At 40.4% G+C, this 18,553-nt stretch overlaps 1 protein-coding gene across 2 annotated transcripts; it reads right to left on the minus strand.

Moving 5' to 3' along the window:
* Positions 1 to 15: 15 nt before the first annotated feature.
* LOC117826654 (regulator of nonsense transcripts 1) lies at positions 16 to 16,999 on the minus strand. Of its 2 annotated transcripts, XM_034702895.1 has the most exons (24): positions 16,609 to 16,999; positions 13,233 to 13,369; positions 12,647 to 12,736; positions 11,778 to 11,945; positions 11,490 to 11,670; positions 10,705 to 10,866; positions 10,362 to 10,446; positions 9,972 to 10,070; positions 9,491 to 9,599; positions 9,095 to 9,254; positions 8,308 to 8,426; positions 7,863 to 8,027; positions 7,576 to 7,690; positions 7,216 to 7,359; positions 6,884 to 7,097; positions 6,568 to 6,685; positions 6,242 to 6,398; positions 5,315 to 5,457; positions 5,026 to 5,200; positions 4,709 to 4,790; positions 3,224 to 3,385; positions 2,879 to 3,132; positions 2,478 to 2,600; positions 16 to 2,323 (listed from the first exon to the last, which is right to left on the minus strand). In XM_034702895.1, the coding sequence occupies exons 1-23, from the start codon at positions 16,777 to 16,779 to the stop codon at positions 2,481 to 2,483; spliced, it is 3,330 nt and encodes a 1,109-aa protein (XP_034558786.1). In that variant the 5' UTR covers positions 16,780 to 16,999; the 3' UTR covers positions 16 to 2,323; positions 2,478 to 2,480. The 2 variants fall into 2 exon arrangements, with proteins under 2 accessions (XP_034558786.1, XP_034558788.1); XM_034702897.1 differs by lacking the exons at positions 16 to 2,323; positions 2,478 to 2,600; positions 2,879 to 3,132; positions 3,224 to 3,385 and adding an exon at positions 4,120 to 4,271 and having other exon boundaries at positions 16,609 to 16,969.
* Between the last annotated feature and the right edge of the window lie 1,554 nt (positions 17,000 to 18,553).

Genomic DNA, 18,553 nt, shown 5'->3' on the forward strand with positions numbered 1-18,553 from the left:
GGAGGAGAGTCAAACTGAAGGAGCAAAAAGAAGCAAACCTTTATTTTCCAAGAAGATCAACAGGAGAATATTTTTGTGAGAAAACTTACATCAATCAGTGTGCAGAAAAAAAAAATGCTTCAGCTGAGTGGCTTCATTTTCAGGCTGTTCACACAGCAACAAACCAAACAAGAAAATCATTACAGCAAAGGTTTATCACAAGAACACAAGAGCTAACCTTCTAGTCACTGGACGTGCAAAATCAAAACAGGTGTAATGGTGAGTAACGGATGAGGGACGTGAGTCGCCTTCTTTTCTCTTGACTCTAAATATGTCAAAAACTGAGTGCATCCAGCGTAACAGATGACTACTGAGCAACCTACAGATAATTCATACATAAAGGGGCACACAGTTAATTTGATGCATGTAATAAACTCCACCTTTAGCCCTGAAGTTGGAAAAAAATGTTTTTTAATGTATAATCGTGCTAACTTGATGTCGCTAAAATAACATCATACATTTTTAGAACACCATTTATTTTAACAAGCATGTATGACAGGAAATTCAACATTTTCAATGCAGCTTCATGCAGGTCATCGATGATAATACCATTTTGACCGTTGTCCTGTTTTTACAGTGTTGTGTGTTTCGTTGACATGAAAATAAAAGTTGTTGAAGGAAGCTAGAAAATGAGAGAATTAACAACAAACAGAGCACTGGAACTAAGACACAATGTCTAACAGACTTCTAATAAAACTTACTGTTCTTAATTTGACTTAATGCACAACTAACTAGGACAGTTTATTTTTTTATATACATTTAGGACAAAAATAAACACCACGGGGAAGACAAAGAAATGATGTTCTTCAATCAAGTCCAGTCTACATAAACTATTCCCATGGGTCATCATGTCTTCCTAATTTAAATTTGTCATTATGTGTAATTTTAAAGTGCACATTTAACATATAACATCTTTTATTTGCAAAAAGAGGGCTTTCCAAAATAGCAATAAATATTTAATCAGTCTAACATGAAGACATTTTAGATCATCGTCCTCTGTAGTAAGGAGCTGTGTAGGTTTGAAAACCTACTTCACTATTTCTATCTCAAAGGTGATTTTTTTACTTTAGGAGTCTGTACTCGTATCATTTCAATAAATGTGTTTCTGTCATCTCTGAGGGAAACAGTCTTTGGGACTTACTGCCCCCTTGATTTGATTTTTTTAATGCATTTAGCGATCAATGCTCATGGTGATCCGTCTCCTTTCTTTAGTGGCTCATGAGTCAAAACAATGATTGCTTCATTCAATGCAAGCTTGTTAAGGTGTTTACGTTCACAAGAAAAATACAATAATAAGAACAAAAGCAAAATCATCTCTCTATGTTTAGATTATTAGAGTCTCCTACCCTCCTCAGATCTGGAGACAGATATCTTTTTCTTTGTGTTTTTAAAGAGCTAAGTCCTCCGCTTGTTCTCTGCAGACTGCCTTGAGAAAGCCGTCAGACTACACTTGCTTACATCACTGAGAACCTCAATGAAAACAGCTTTTTATTTAGAAAACTCTCCGACTCCAAGCCGTGAAAGAAAAGCGAATGATCTGTGGCTAAGTTAATCCTCAAATTTCATTTGAAGCCTTTGAGGCACAACAACACAAGCACTTTAGAGTTCACTTGAGTAGCCAGTGTCTTCACACTCTTCTCTCCTGAATGCTTACATGTGAAGAAAAGCAGAGCCTCAATTCAAGCTTTGAGTTCAAAAAAGTTGCCCTATCAACTGCTTCTAGAGTTGAGTCCCCTTTTGTTTTCCCTCTCTCTCTCTCCAAGTCACACAAGACATCCTGTTGAGTTAGCTTGGAGGACATTGTTGTGTGAGACACCTCTTCTCCATCTTTCTCAGCTTTTGGAGCAAGATTTTCCAACCACACCGGTCTGGAGGTCCCTGAAGGTTCAGGGACATATGAGGGACAAGATGACACAGTCACCCCCTCTCCAGAATCCTTTGGACCTTCCACCCTCCTCGGCCTGTCCGAGGTCTCGCCTCTCAGACTGTGCTGCTCCGACAACGACAGCTTTTCTCCTTCGCCACGTCTTCGCGTGTGAGCAGCAGTGCCTCCCGTTCTCTCGCCTCTTGCTTGCTTGCTTCCTGTCCAGCTCTACTCCCTTTTTTTTGCCCTCACTCTTGTGATTGGTTGGTTTCTCACGGTCTCTCTCCTGTTACGTTCACACAGTGGTGCTTCGGTTGTAGCAGTGGAAAACGGGTATCCTTGTTTGTTCTTTTTTGTTATTACCCAGATTAAAATACCAATGAACTAAGCTTCACACAGGCCTAGCTCCTTTCAAGCAGCCTGCAAGACAAATACAGAGATATGCACACAACTATAAATATGTGTTAAGACAGTAGTCATTACTTCACATCACAGAATGTAATCAGTGTTCATGTCTAGTTAAAAAATGCAGTCATGAATTAGCGGAGTCCGAGTCCACAGTGGAATGACTTACAGTCTAGTACTGGGACAGTCCAGTCAGACCACCGTGTTGGTAGGCCCGCTCCCCCTGGTAGGTGGAGTCCTGGGACAGAGCCACATCAATCTGGGACTTGAACTCGTCTCCAAGGTAACTGTCCTATAATGGGGAAAACAAAGTTAAAGAATCCAGTCATAATTATTCTGTCATTTTTTTCCGGGCAGGAATGGAAGAAGTGGTTTTAGAAAATATGAGGTCTTGAAAGCTGGACCAACACTTGGAATAAATTTGCTAACACCCCTGGCGCTAAGTAATAATGGTTATGAATAAACAGACCTGCTTTATAAAAGTGCACAAACTTAGCACTTCATAAAATCCTTTCATACCTAATAATGATTAAGATTTATTCTCAGAGGATGAGGATTGAGTGAACAGACCTGTGAAAGTTCAGGCTGGGAGAGCCCCGGCTGGCTCATCTGGGACGGCTGGCTCATGTTGATGTAGCCCTGCGTCAGAGGCCCCTGGGAGAACGGTTGGGAGCCTAGGTCCTGGCTGGCCTGGCTGCCACTCATGTGGCCTCCACGTTCTCCTCCTCCATGGTTCCCCATGCTGCCCCGGTTTCTTTGGCGACCACCTCGAGCCCCACCACTCCCTCCACCACCTGCCTTGCCTTTCATTCCTCCACCTCGGCCTACAGGAAAAGAACATATTTTCACTTTAGCTTTAACTGTACCATAAGTAAGTAGAACTCACCTTTGCATACAGTTTCATATCCTACTCACCTCCTGTGGGTCCATTGACCTGTCCCATGTACCCGGGTGGAGGTATGGGGGGCATCACCAGATTGAAGGGGATGGGAATGTTCATGGATGACATGGGACTGGGTCCTGTGCCAATCATGCCAATCTGGTCATGGGTCTGGAAATACATGTTGGACGTCCGTCCTGTAGTGGAAATAGTTATGGGTTACTTTGGTTCCATTGGCACATCTAATGGGATTATTTGGGAAGCATCTTTGAAATAAGAACAGTCAGACTTCTGAATAAACGACAAAGAGTGAGATATTCAACATTACAGCAGTCTGTGGAGAGGGGGGGACGTGGCTCTACCTTGTCTTAAGGATTATTATCTGTTGGCTCAGTTGAGGCCTCTTGTGTGTTGGTGTAACCCAGCCTACCAGGCTAGATGGACATAGAGCTATCATTAATGGACTCACCTGTTCAGTCAATCTTGGGCAGCCCAAGCAGCTTTATTGAAGTACACCAGCTACAGAACCAATGTGTTAGTTCTTCTTTGAAAATATGGTAAGCAATGGTAAAGTGATTTCAGCTCCACAAGGAGATTGGACTTCTGAGTTGGCCTGCGTTTCATCCATGCTTCCTCCCAGCAGTAATGGACCATAGTTTTAAACAATGGACCAAGCAAGGCATCACTGCTTTTGTCTAATTGTTAAAAAAGGAAAGTTAAAGAGTTATAAGCTAACCCTTATATAAGACAGCGCTGGGAAAAAGAAGCTAACATTGTGATATCTGAAGAAATGTGGCTTCAAATATGGAAAACTCAATCCTCATCAACAAATTATTTTTCTGGAGAGATTTCTGTTGGAAGAATGTTATTTGTTTTTTTATTACCCCTCATCAGAAATCCAAACCAAGTGGGTAACAGTATTCTTGCTGGAGGGACTGTGGAGCAGTTTCTGCTGACTTTGTTCATGTTTTCTGGTCTTGTCCATTACTTCAGCTTTTCTGGAGAGGTGTGGAACACTCAATCTCAGAGATTTTAGAAATATCATTAGAATCTTCTTTCATCTTTTGTACCTCTGGAAAATACCTGAAGGCCTCAGAAAGAGAGACATATTTTCTGAAGATGTTCATGGCTGCAAGTAAGAAAGCAATAACAAGAGGCTGGCTTCAGAAGAATCCTTCCACCATTAAACTGCTTTAACATTATTAACTCTGTTTGCAGTATGGAATAAATGACTTTTGCTCTTGGCCTTCAAAAGGAGAAGGGGGATAAACTGTGGGAAAAATGGGATTGCTATAACCACAAAGACTCTTAACTTTTTCTGTTTGTCTGAACACCTTTGTTGTGTACTGTACTGTACCTGGCTATAATACTTAAGTTTCACTTTTTTTTAATACTGATTCTAATGTAATGTCCTGGTTCTCACTTGTTCAATGTTATATGTTCATATAAAACAAAAATAAAAATGAAAGTTAAAAAAAAAAAGAAGTAAGAACAGTCATGTTATGTAAAAAAAAACTCACCATTGCTGCTGCGGTCGTAAACAGATCCAGGAATGAGGGCCTCTCTGGCATCATACATGGCTGTGCTCATGAATCGACCCCCCTACAAAACCAAAGACAGTTCACTCCATTTTGAGTGTTCTAAGGTAATCCTTTAATATTTCTCACAAGTACACTACAATTTCACAGTGGTTTCCTTAGACTACTTGTCCTACATACCACACCCTAAAACCTTAACATGCCACATCTGAAATTAACATATTCACGACCCAGTTAAAAACCCTAATTTCAGTACTTTATGTGGCACACACACACAGACAAACACAAACTGAACTCACCGGGTTGATGGTGTTAACCAGTTTGCGAGGTTTGCTAAATTGCATGAGGCTCTCTCTCAGGTTGTTGAGGGGCCCTTCCACTAGGACCTTCTGCTCCTTGTAGTAGTTCAACAGGTGGTTCCACAGAGGCTGCTTGGACAGGGCCTTTGGGTTTCCCACGATGATCACACCATACCTATGACACAGAAATAGTTATACACTTATTATAATTGAGGATGTGTTTCAATGATAATGGTGTATTAATAATGTAAAATGTCTTGGGTGCAAAAATATACAGCTGCAGGTTTACCTGGCCCTGGTGAGTGCCACATTGAGACGTCTAGGATCGTTGAGGAAGCCAATGCCCTGATGCTCATTAGCTCTCACACAGGACAGGATGATGAAGTCCTTCTCTCTGCCTTGAAAGGCATCCACACTTGCTATTTCCACCTCCTGTAGAGAGAATAAAAAGAGGAAACAGTAAAAAAAACAACAAAAAAAAAACACTAACCCTCATAAATAGATATTTTGTTTCTGCTTTATTCAAATGCATTAGATTTTGTTTGATGTAAATTTCTCAGACAAGGTCTTTGGAGCAATTTAAACCTCCTCTTACTCTGAATCATACAATTGCAGATGTTTCAATCCAGTTAATTGCAGCTTTATGTATGAAAGGCTGATCAAATATGTACCGAGCACACTGTAAAATGTAGCCTAACATATTTGGTATGACTTTTTATCACAGGCCACCTCAGTAATGTACTGAAGCTCACCCTTTAAAACACAAAGTTGGCTACCTTTGATTATCAATATTGGATGAAAACAGACAATTTGCATCAAACCCTTAATTAAGTTACCTGCAGAGTTTCCACTAAAAATCAATAATTGATCTACAAAGGCAACTTCTTTCATTTTAACCAGTTTGAAAGTAATGCTCTGTACTGCTTTGTTTGCCCCAATCATATCCTTGAAACTATAAAACCTCAGTTAGAATTCAGACCTGAAGTGCAGTGCTTGAATATGTTTCACTGTCACACACTCATTTTTGTAGCCATACAGAGCCAAGGGCATGTTTTGTAGAGCCTGGCTGTCATTAACAAGAGAAGCATTGTAACACTTGATGGCTGAGGAGGACAGAACACAGTAGTTGAGTCTTGAAATAAAAAGGAATAGTTTAAATAGTTGTGATACTTTCTCTGATGACGTGTGATGATACAGAACAAACATGTAACTCTACCTGGTACAGCTTGGTGTGGAGGGAGCCGCTGAACTGCATGTACTGGACCAGGTAGGACCTCTGTCCCTCGTAGGGCGTAATGATGCCAATCTGGTCTGGTTTTGCTCCCGCCTTCAGCAGCCTGGTGGTTATTTTCTCCACATTGGCTGCCTCAGTCCTACAGTAACAAGAATGGTGATTATATAAAAAGAACACTTTATGCAGTTTGACATGGCACAGGAACCAATTATGCTTGTCTGAAGTTTGGAATATCTCCTGATCAGTTTAAGACCCCTCATACTGCTTTATTTTGCATCGAAGTAGTCGTTTCGATCAAATATTGAAACCTGTTAAGATAGGATGTTCCAGAGCTGGCGATTTCCTCTTGGCCCTGAGTGACATAAAAGAACATCGGCTTGTCAGGCTGTGGCCACTGGAAGTCAAAGCCTTTCTTCACACGGTCAGCTGCAGAGAGAGCAAACAAACAGATAGGACTCAGAGTCAGTTTAACCTCCACTCAGCAAAGTCAAAGCACAGATGGAGCAATTCAACACCACTCTGAAAGTAGAAGATTTAAGTTTAGATGTTGTTGTCAAAAGCATTGGATGTCTGATTTGTGACAAAGCATCAAAGCAAAAATGTATGAGTCTCTTCTCATCTTACCAGCAGTGACTCCGTTTTGCAGAGAGCCCTCATAGAAGATGTTCGAGGGGAAGGCGCTGAGGGCTGGGTGCATGCGGTACTGCACCTGCAGACGGATCGGACGGATCCCCAAAACCACCAGTCGCTCAAACAGAGACTGAGACAGACCGGCTTTAGCTGCTTTCTTACACATCACTACAGGGCCCAGCTGGCAGTGATCACCCACCAGAATCAACTGCAGGAAAAACGAAGATTACACAATCAAAATAAATCACTGTAGATATAACAGGAAGAAGAGAGCTGTTTGAGCAGGTAGTTGATGCAAGATTTATTTCTACTCATGAAGCTTTTACCTGTTTGGCTCCCAGGACAACAGGCACCATGCACTCTGGTTCAGTGGCCTGGGTGCTCTCATCAATCAGGATCGAGCGGAACTGCATCTTAGCCAGACGAGGATCGCCAGCACCGACACAGGTACAGCAGATCACATCAGCGTTCTGAGAACAAAGTAGAAATGCTTATAAACAGTTTGACATTTATTACTGGAAATCTTTGGTTTCTCTGCTACCTTTGATTTTTTTTTTTATAACTAATACCACTACACATACTCAGCTCACAGGTCCTTAGTGGAAAATGGTTTGAACAAAAAAACCATTAAAATACTTGAACGTACTTGGCAGCACTCTGAGTTCAGTAAGACGAGTCTTTCATACCATTAGCAGCTCCCTCTCAGCAGTGCGTCTCAAAGCTCTATAGCGCTTCTCATCAGAGGAGGACAGCTCTCCAGTCTCGTCCTTCAGCTGCTGGAGCTTTTGAAGTTCAGGCATGCTGCAGGTACAAAGCATTTTAACACAGTGTGAGTACAACATTATCCCATCCAGGTAATCAATTGTTGAAGGGACTGCAATCCCTTTGATCTTTAAAGAAACTTTTTCTGTTCTGTTGATGTGTATAAAACTTTACAGTATGTTTGCCTGCCTGTCCTAGGGCGTTGTGTTACCTGTCCATGTTACGGGTCTGGTTGTGCAGAGCCAGGAAGGACACGGGCGAGTCGATGGCTTCCCTGCTCTTTGCACACAAGCGCACCACCTTTAGTCCGGTCTGGTGGATCTTTTCTGTCAGCTGGTCGACAGCAATGTTACTGGGAGCACAAACAAGCACAGGCCTGGAGGGGAAAAGTTACAACACTGTCAGAGAGACCACAAAACACAGACTACCAACCTTTTATTTCTTTATCTGAGGATTGTATGAGACATTTTTACGTATATTAGAATTATTAAAATGTTGTTAAAAAGCTATTCTAAAAGCCTCAATATAATACTCAATAAATTGTTAATAGTCACAATCACACTAAACTGTTTGATTAACCATAATGATAGCACCAGGCCTTTCCTTCAAATACAGACAGGTAAATAAACAAGTAAAAACACTTGCATGCTTCTTACCCATTGCCCTGTCTAGCCAGGTGGTAGACGATGGTGGCAGAAGTGACAGTCTTTCCTGTGCCAGGAGGACCCTGGATCAGACTGAGGGGACGCTGCAGCACTGTTTTCACAGCATACACCTGCAGCACAACAAACCCCATACACGTCAGATCTTAAGATACAGGACTTGAAACGCTCCATTACGCATGGGCCAGTTACCGGTTTCAAGGTATAAAAAGTCACAGTTTCAATACCACTTAGCTAGCACAGACCATTTAGGTTTTTGTAGATCTGTTCTCAAGGAGGAGAGAGTAAGTACGCGGAGGGGAACTGCACTCAGTGTTTATTCAGTGTATCATTGGCTGCCCCGGCCATTAGCCTGTACTGTTGGACAAGAGGCTAGTGTTGCTGCTTCAGCCAACCAATCATGAACTAGATGGGGCGGGACCAGTCATCCAGGTAACCAGGAAAATAGATGCTTGTCAGATGACCATCAAAGAGACAGAAGCCTATTTAGTAAAAATAGTGTATGTATTTTTGAATAATATCTATCAACCAATCATTTTTATTTTAATTTAACGTACATGTTTACTTATGTTCCTAACATTATATGTTGTTACTCATATTAGAGCTGCCATAACAGTACAGCTAAACTGTGATATTTTTCCTTAAGGTTATCATACCACCAGAATCTCAAACCAGCCCATGCCTACACTCCATATAGTTACTATATGAAAAACACATTCCCATTGGACTCAGATGCCATAAGTGTTCACATCAGTGATTATTCCTCATCTCTGTAACTCACCTGTGAGTGGTTAAGGTCAGGCAGGCCCTGAGCAGTGAAGCGTTTGGGCAACTGGCACTTGATCACCACATCTTCCACCTCATGACCCAGCAGTTTGTGGTAGATGTAACCAGACACTGAAGTCTCATCCACAGCAAACGTCTTCAGGGCGCTCTGCATTCTGGGTAATAATGACAGAAATACTGACAGAAGGTTCGACACTTGATCTAAAAAAAAAAAAAAAAAAGCTTTTGCCAACATGATTCCTCTAATTGATCATATTCCCATGGCGGCCATCTTCTTGTGACATCACACTCAGAGTGGGAAGCTAAAATATTGTTATCACACAGTTTTATAACTTGCTAACACATTTTGCAGCAAGTGACAAAAGGAATGTGTGGGTTTTTTTGTGTTTACCTGTCAAAGGAGGTAGATTTCCACACAAAGTCCACCTGGAAGTTGTGTGGAATCTCCACTGGAGCCCCAGCACTGCTCCTCAGCTCTATGGCAATCTCATCACCATAGTCTGGTACAGAAAGTCAAGGGAGAAGAAACACTTCTGAACTCTTACTTCTGAACGTATATCACCAATGATGCATTTCCCTAAGAAACGTTATCATCCAATTATTGACAGCCTTTGGTCTTATTGTTGAATAACTGCATTAAAAGATGGTTAACTGTATAACCCTATATATAGAAGGTGTCACAGAAACTACCTTAGGATGAAGACATACATTTGCAGATGTTGTTGTAGTTCCTAACAGCTACCACTAGAGGTTATTAAAGATTATTTTCACTGACAGCATAACTAAAGGAAGCTTGGCTTATCACAGATTATGGAGGGGAAATATTATCTCCTGTTTAGTTCCACACCGCTACCGAACACTTAAAAGGATACTATCAGGGACTTTGATGACATGTCCGATGCCTTTCCATGGAGGGGCCAGGTCTCCTTTGTACCTCAGACAAATTTCATCTCCCTGCATTAGTCGCATGTCTAGAAGAAAGCAGTAAAAATGGGAGGAAAAGATACCAGTCAGGATAAAGGCATGAAAAGAGGCAAAATACAAAGTTTAGTTACAAAAGAATTACATTGAAAGACAAAAAAAAAACACACAATGTAAATTTCAAAATATTTAAGTTGAAGTCACACATACTCATGATACTTAATGTTTTTTTTTTCAAGTTCCTCATTTAAGAGTCCAGTCAGGATAACATAAAATATCAGTCATAGACATTGCATGATAATGATATGAACAACAAAGGGAAGAGAACTAACATGTTATACCTGAGTCTGTCTTGGGAAGAGTGAAATAAGCGATCCTCTTTTTATTCAGGCCCAAGTCCCATCTGACTGTGATGTTGTCTTGAGTCTGTTAGGAAACGATAATGAATAAAATATTCAAGAAACCACATTAAAAAGACTTAATATATACTGAAACTGAGTATTTCAAAACCTCACTTCCTCATAGTGCAATACAATTCATGCTTGATGGTCAAAGCTTAATATCTTCCTGCATTTCACCGACAGTAACAAGTCAAAGCATACATTTCTTAATTTATTAAATTGACAGCCTTATTGGTTTTAATACGACTCTTTTTTTTAACTCAGCTTCCCCTCTTCTCTTTACCTGAGACTCTTTCAGTTTCTTATCATAGTCAGCCTCCAGCTTCACCAGAGGACCAAAAATGTTTTGGTACTGGTAAGCATCTTCGTAGCGAAGCAGCACATGTTGGGGCTCCTCGTCCACACCAGGCTTCTCCAGGTCCTCCAGGGTGGCAGTGGGATTCTCCTACAAGGTAGAAACACAGACACAGAGGGTAGAAGTCAGTTTCAAATATGGACAGAAAAGCAAAATTAAGTGCAGTTATGAGTTAATTGTTTCCATTTTTAAGCTCAAGTCTTTTGGATTTTTGGAAAAACTCCAACATAAGGCCATCAACACAGACACAAAAAATCTGCAGCTAAAAAGAGTAGATTAAAGATAAGACTGTGGCTGAATAATTTTAGATGATTTGGATTCGGGGTCCTAATTTTGTCCATGCTGCCTTACAGTCACTATGCCACAGCTTACTATCATCCATGCCTGTCTTTTTCCTCCTTTATGAAATGTCTGCTATATTTATCAGAACAAAACAACAGATAGAAACACAAAATAACTAGGAGGTACATTAAATGTGAGCTTGTTTAGAACAGCAAACTAAAACAGACCAAACCTGAATTGAGAAGTGAAACTGATTCCGGACAGACTAAATAGCTCAGCAGACAAAGCAAAGCTATTAGCCAACTATATAAATATATCTAGTTACCTTTATAGAAAAGCCCTACCCCGCTTCATTTCAAGTTATGTTGGTTTTTTTAATATATACATAGTATAATGATGGGTGTGTGCATTGACAGATGCAATGACAGAACCTTCCAGAGCTCCTCCAGCTTGTTGATCTGCTGGGCGGTGATCTGACGGGCACGGAGCTGCTCCTGCTCTGACGGGATTTTGACAAGCCAGGACAGGAAGCAGCGGTCCTGGATAAGTGGCTGCCACTGTGAGCTGTCCCAGTTGATGTCCTTCAGGCTGCTTTGGCTGGCACATGGCTGCCTGTGTTACAACCAAACAAAAATACAGCCAAAAATTACACTAAGATTCAGTATTCCTTACGATTTGCCTCTCAGATAGCATGGTCTGCTACATAAAAGCGCTCTTACCTGCAGAGTAACACAACTACTGAATCAGCTTTAGCAGGAATGAAGCCCAGGAGGAAGACATTGCGACAGCCGCAGTTGTAGCACTCAAGTACAGTTTCCCCCAGAGGACCGTCTTTATGCAGGGTCACCTCCTTGGACTTCGCTCTTACCAGGTGGTTCACAATGTGGCTGAAGGTGAGGAGAATGACGTTTAACGCACCAGAGGGGGGTAAATCAGACACAAACAGAGAACAAAAGAATTCAGTAAAATATATACAGGGTGCACCGAGAAAACGTGAAAACTGGTGACTCCAAAAAGCAGAATATGGAGTCATCAGCTACACTTATATGACACATTTTAAATAGGATGTTAGTATTTTTCCAAACAAGTCTTCACTGATACAGTTTTAAATGCACAGAAGAAGATGAGGCCTATTATACAGCAAATGAAATGACTAATTTAAATGTACATTTAAAGGTACATAGTTGTGACACAGTTCATGGCATGGTGGTATAAGTACAAACATTTGCACATAACACATTTCTGATATTTATTTATCTTGCTAATGCTTTGGGGTCTATTAAAGTGTTATATATATTTATTAAAACTACATTATGTCTCATTAAAGACTAAATAACATTGCTTCATAACTTAATTTTGGTATTAGTGGCCCTCAAAAGTCAATTAACATAATTCTCCTTTATTATGTTTCTAGCTCCAATTATGAACAACGCTTCTGAGCATAACAAATGATCATTATCACAGCCACTGTGTACTATACTTCTGCTACTGTGGTATTGAACAGGCTCAATGATTTTCTTCCTGGTTCATTTCACACTGCATTAAAAAGGAAGGTCAATAAAAGAGTAGATAAGTCACTGTATCTTACCTGCCGGATGTGTTTCCACGGCCGTTACAAAACCACTTCTTGCTGGTGTTGCAGTAAACCACACAGGCTGGATCATGGATCCCACAGTAACTAAAAAAAAGTGAGACAAAATTAAAAAAACAAAAAACAAAGAGCAAGAAACTTTTCTGTGTATTTTAAGGCCTCATATGAATACTGTCAATAATGTTTGTTATGTAAAGTAGTTCATTAAAGTTAAATCAACTACTACACACTGTAAACAGACTACATACACCACAAAGTAAAGAAAAGTTTCATGATTAAGAAGAATAGAAGAATAGAATAGAATAGGATTGATCTTTATTGTCATTGTACAATGTACAATTGTACAGGTGCAACCCCTTTCAGTTCAAAAGATGCATAAAAGAACAGCAGTAAAAGAAAAAGAAAAAATCACAATACCAGTGGACAAACATAAATAAATAAATAAAAATAAATAAAAACACGAGACACATCCAGTATTCAACAGGCAGGCATTCAGTGAATAGGAAGATTGCACAGTACCATTTTATACTGCATTACTTAGCATTTAGTGCACTTATTGTGAATAAAATCTCGGGTCTTTTACCTGCAGGCGTGTATAGGTAGATCCTTGGTGTAGTAGGTTTCCTCTTCATCTTCCTCAAAGTTTAACTCTGCCAGCAGCTGACTGGCTTTAACCACAGGGTCATCTCCATTCTGCAGCAGGCCGTCAGGGCCATTCACCTGGGGAGACAGGTGTGTACAGTTATATTTTCATACTGAGAGCTAATGGCTGCAACATTTGTTACACTGAAGGATGCAAGAGAGGGAATCCACAGAGCAATAACTGAGCAGACGACCAAATAATTAAGGTTGCAAAGGGGTGGAAAGTTTCCAGAAAGTTTCCGGTATATTTCCATGGGAAGTTAAGCTGGGTAATTTTGGAAATATTCCAAATTGGAAACTTTCCATGGGAATATATGGGAATGAGGGTAATTTAATGGAAAGGTATCATATCCAAGCATAAACATTTGTTTTGTTATAAACAGACATCCATCCAAAATAATACAATTAAAACAGATTTATTTGTAAGTAGAACTTTATCAAGTGTTAAATATTTTATTGAACAATCAATTCTTTCATTGTAAAACAGAACTGAATGTTGAATTAAATATTACTCATCCCCCTGACCCAACCCATTCAAAAATGAAAAAAAATGCAATCCCAACAAAGTACCATTCAACATGTTAAATGCAAAGTGCATGTAGGGGTCGTGGTCTCAGTAGCCCTGCAGTAAGCAGTGTGCTATGTACATGTGATTGAGGAATAGCACAGACATTCAACTGTACTTGCATGAAATCTGGTTGTTTTAGTCAGGATTGTGCTAAAATATATTTTCCCCAACTTTATTTAAGTTCCCTATTAAGAGCCAACCTTCAATTTATTAAATTCATGGTTTATTCCCGTTTATTCCCATGAAAAGTTTCCAAGTTTGAAAATTCCCAGAATTTTGAAACCCTGCAAATAAAGTCTTTAAATTCATGTGTTTCATATGCAGTTTTGCTTGCTGAACATCGCCTCAATAAAGTACGGTGGCCCTGAAGGACAAAACATATCTACAAAAGATGAAACACTTTTACCATTTCTGAAACAAATTAACATTTCCTTTTTACGGAAAGGGAATGTACCAAATACCGGAAGTGATCGAGTGAGTCATTTAGTTTGTTTTGATGGAGAGAAACCAAACGCAGATGGACATGGTTTACATATTAGGACATACTCTGGTCTCAGAGAGAGGCGTCAGATATCAGATGAAAAAGCATCATATCTCCGCAAAACCATAATCATGTGTCAGAATTCAGATGAAACGGCCTCAGACCACATAGTCTCAGGCTAAACGGAGTCAGGCTAAAAGGAGTCAGACTCACCTCTCTCTCTTACCCTCCTCTATTCCTCTTTCAAGACATAACTCGGTCGAGGCATGATGGCTGTCTAACATGAGTCTGGTTCTGCCTGAGGTTTCTGAGTTTCTGAGCTCGTCTAAGGACAAAAGGTGACCGTGCTTTTGAAGTGGTGGCACCAACATCGTGGAACGCTCTTCCTGTAAATATTCGTTCAGCTGTCTCTGTTGTCGCTTTTAAAAAACTCTTAAAGACACATTTATTTAAACAGGCCTTCGACTCACCTTGTACAGACTAATGTTTTAATTATGCTATTGTCTGTTTCTGTTAATGTTTTATGATTTCTTTTTTTTTTTATGATTTCACTTTAAATTGAATATTTTTTCTGTGAAGCACTTTGTGATTTTATTCTATGAAACGTACTATACTAAATAAAATTTCCTTTCTTACTTACTTCTGCCTGTTGGCACTGTATCTAGCTAAATATTGCGATGTGCAATGCTCATGATGGATTAAGGTGGGGTAAGACTGAGTCTGACCCTGTCTTGAAGTTGGGTCTCTGTTCATAATTTGACATAGAGTGGTCTAGACCTCCTATGTTTGAAAAAGCGTCTGGAGATAACGTTTGTTGTGATTGGGCACCATAAAAATAAAGATTGATTGAGATTGATTGATTCCGTCACTTGTAAAATTGATTACGTTTACATGAGACCGCCTCCCTTCTCCGGTCCTCTACCCAATGTCTCCAACTTTGTAAAGAGTGGCCACGGTTACATGATGTTTTTTTAATTCGAAATCAATTATTCAGAATTAAATAATTTGGATAAAAATATTCTCCTTCGTGTTTACATGGAAATGGTCATTCCGAATTGAGGTTTACATGAAAAACATGGTTAATCGTCTTTATTCAATTCAGCTTAAGGTCTGGGGGTTGGCAAGGGTTCTGATTGGACAGGGGCGGGCTTGACGTATTTACATTTACCGGAAGAAAACAGACTCCAGTTCCTGCTTCTTTTATTTTCGGTGACAACATGGAAGACCACACCTAAGTACAACTTTGGCATTGATTTTGATTATAATTTTGAATAAGCCGATCGACACAAACATACTGCTTCACTTTCGTCACTGAGGAGGAGAAGATAGATAGAGGACCGGAGAAGGGAGGCAGAGGACCGTACTGTGGCGATTCAAAGCCGGTTAGTGCGACAGCTGCTCTACCTCAGCCTGAAATATTTGCCCGCCAGCGCGGAATATGTGCGTCATCGCGACAGGACAAGGGAACGAGCATGCACAGTACAACCGGAATTAATTTAAAGCAGAATGAACGTATACATGATCGAGGAATTGTTCAATTTGGATTTAAAATCAGAATAAACCAGACACTTACTTCGGATTTAAGTTTAATTCAGAATGGTCGTTTTCTTTCAGAATTAGGTGTTTGAAAGGTCATTTTAAATCTTTTAAAGAGGATATAATTTTAATTCTGAATTAAAGAGGAATTGAAAGTCTCATGTAAACGTAGCCAGTGTTTCATCTTTTGTAAATTTGTTTCCTTAAATGTAAATTTGTTTTGTCCTTGGTAAAAGTGTTTTGCTGATGTGATTTTGTTTTATGAAATGTAAAAATGTTTTCCAAAATGTAAATTTTTCTCCAACTTTGTAAAAGTGTTCCATATTTTGTAAATGTGTTTTGTCCTTCAGGGCCACCGTAATAAAGGGTTTGTTTACAGTGATATTACACTGACTGTGTCTAACTCACTGTATCTTCTGAACACCTCAGCTGTTGTTACAACCTAAACCTACTACAAACTATAAATAGGGGACTTTGCGGTTTGTCAGTCACACTGAAAAATCCCTTTAACCTCTTGTTTTGAATGAAAGTCCAGCACTGACATGTTAACTGTGCTGTCAGTAAGCTAACAGAGAAAGCTAGTTAGCAGGATAACAGCATGGTAACGGGGGGAAGACGTCATCATGCTAAGAGATTCAATGGTGTTGTTAGCTAACGTCAGTGAGCTAATTCACATCATGTCAACACAGCACGAGACAGACTCTGACAGCTGTCTTTAGAAAGTACACGCACCTGCCCGTCCAGCTGGCTCTGGGTCTGGCCTTGGGTCTGGGTCTGGCTCGGTAACGTGAAGTCGGTGAAGTCGTACTCGGAGCCCTGGGTGTCCGCTCCCAGCAGCTCGGTCTCCTCCGTGTCGAGGAACGTGAGAGTCTGGGAGCTCGGCCCGTACGCCTCCACACTCATGTTTCTGTCTTCTTATTCACTCCCTGAAGGATAGTCCACAAACAGATGCTTTCCTTTGGGGAACAAATGAATAACGGTAGCAGTGTGTTGATGAAATGTCAAACACTGGTGGGGAGATAGAAAGAGCCCCGACTGTGGCTGCATTCCGTTTCTTTCCTACCCCCGAGCTCGTCTCCTCCTCTCCTTCACTACCGACTGTCTCCTAACGGAAGTCACCTGTTTGGAGCGCGTGAAGGTAGGGAGACAAGGAGACATTAACAGAATTTAGAGTAAATATTGAAATTTATTATATTGTAAAGGAAGTCCTCTAATATTACTCACATATATTTCTTATGTAACGCATGTAACTCTTTGCTATATTATATTATGCTATATTACATTATTATTGTTTACTACAACTTACAGTCATATTGTATGCCCATATTTATTTCTTATATTGTAAAGGAAGTCCTCTAATATTATACAAAACATGTGTAAACTAAGTTACTGATGAATTAGGAAGAAATAAAGTGTAGGGTCCATAATGTTGCTTTTCATGTCGTATTTGTTAATCATGATTATTTCCTTTTTATGGTTGACTTCATTCCCAGTTTTGGGTTCATGGCAAGCGGCAACCTCCGGTCTAAAAATATGAGTCCAATGCGGAAATGTTAAAAGCTGCAGTTCATCGAGGATCCGCTTGAGGCTGGTTCTGGAAGTACCGGAAGTCACATACACATGAATGGGGAAAAGACGATCTTTGCAGCATTAATAAACATGTTTACAGCCTGGTACAAAAGATGAGTGTAGTCTGAATAGCTAATTTCTCGACGTCCTCTCACTGTGAGGGGGGGTGAATTTTTTTCTAATTCGGCAATTTCGAAGATATTGAGATTACCAGTCTTCCAATGAGACGCACAGCTGCCTGTGGGAACACTGCAGCTGTTGGCTAGGAGGCTCAAAGCCCGCCTCTTTACGTCACACTGGCTCGACAGAAGCAATATGGCTGCCGCAGCCGATTGGTCTTAAAACAGCTCTTCAGAAACAGATGGGTGACGTCACGGATACTACATCCATATTTTTTACAGTCTATGGTTCATGGGTGGGATTTACCTTTTATTTACCTGTTCAGTTGTGTGGGGGAAGCAAGCGGCAACCTCCGGTCTAAAAATATGAGTCCAATGCAGAAGTGCTAAAAACTGCATTTCATCGAGGATCTGCTTGAGGCTGGCTCCGGAAGTACCAGAAACCACATACACACCAATTCAAAAAAGCTGATCTTTACAGCAGAAATAAACATGTTCACAGCCTGGTACAAAAGACGAGTGTAGTCTGGATAGCTCATTTCTCGATCGGCTCACACTGTAGGGGGGGTGACGTTTTTTCTTACGCTGCAATTTCTGAGATATTGAGATTACGAGTCTTCCAATGAGAGGCACAGCTGACTTGATTGACAGGCGGGAACTGTTGGCTAGGAGGCTCAAAGCCCGCCTCTTTACGTCACAATCGCTCCACAGCAGCAATATGGCTGCCCTCGCCAATTGGCCTCAAAACAGCGCTTCAGAACCAGATGGGTGACATCACGGATCCTACGTCCATATTTTATACAGTCTATGGTGTAAACTGAGTTACTGATGAATTAGGAAGATAGAAAGTGTAGGGGCCATAATGTTGATTTTCATGTCGTATTTGTTAATCATGATTATTTCCTTTTTATGGTTGACTTGATTTCCAGCTTTGGGTTCATGGGTGTGGTTTACCTTTTATTTACCTGTTCAGTTGTGTGGCGGGAGGC

Source organism: Notolabrus celidotus, chromosome 15, assembly GCF_009762535.1.
Source record: "Notolabrus celidotus isolate fNotCel1 chromosome 15, fNotCel1.pri, whole genome shotgun sequence".
Classification (NCBI taxonomy): domain Eukaryota; kingdom Metazoa; phylum Chordata; class Actinopteri; order Labriformes; family Labridae; genus Notolabrus; species Notolabrus celidotus.

Coding starts and splice junctions, on each gene's coding strand:
- LOC117826654 (XM_034702895.1), bottom strand. CDS start 16,779: ATGAGTGTGGAGGCGTACGGGCCGAGCTCCCAGACTCTCACGTTCCTC. Junction 11,671..11,777: donor GTAGTTGTGTTACTCTGCAG/GTAAGAGCGCTT, acceptor GTTGTAACACAG/GCAGCCATGTGCCAGCCAAA. Junction 8,028..8,307: donor CTGGCTAGACAGGGCAATGG/GTAAGAAGCATG, acceptor TTTCCCCTCCAG/GCCTGTGCTTGTTTGTGCTC.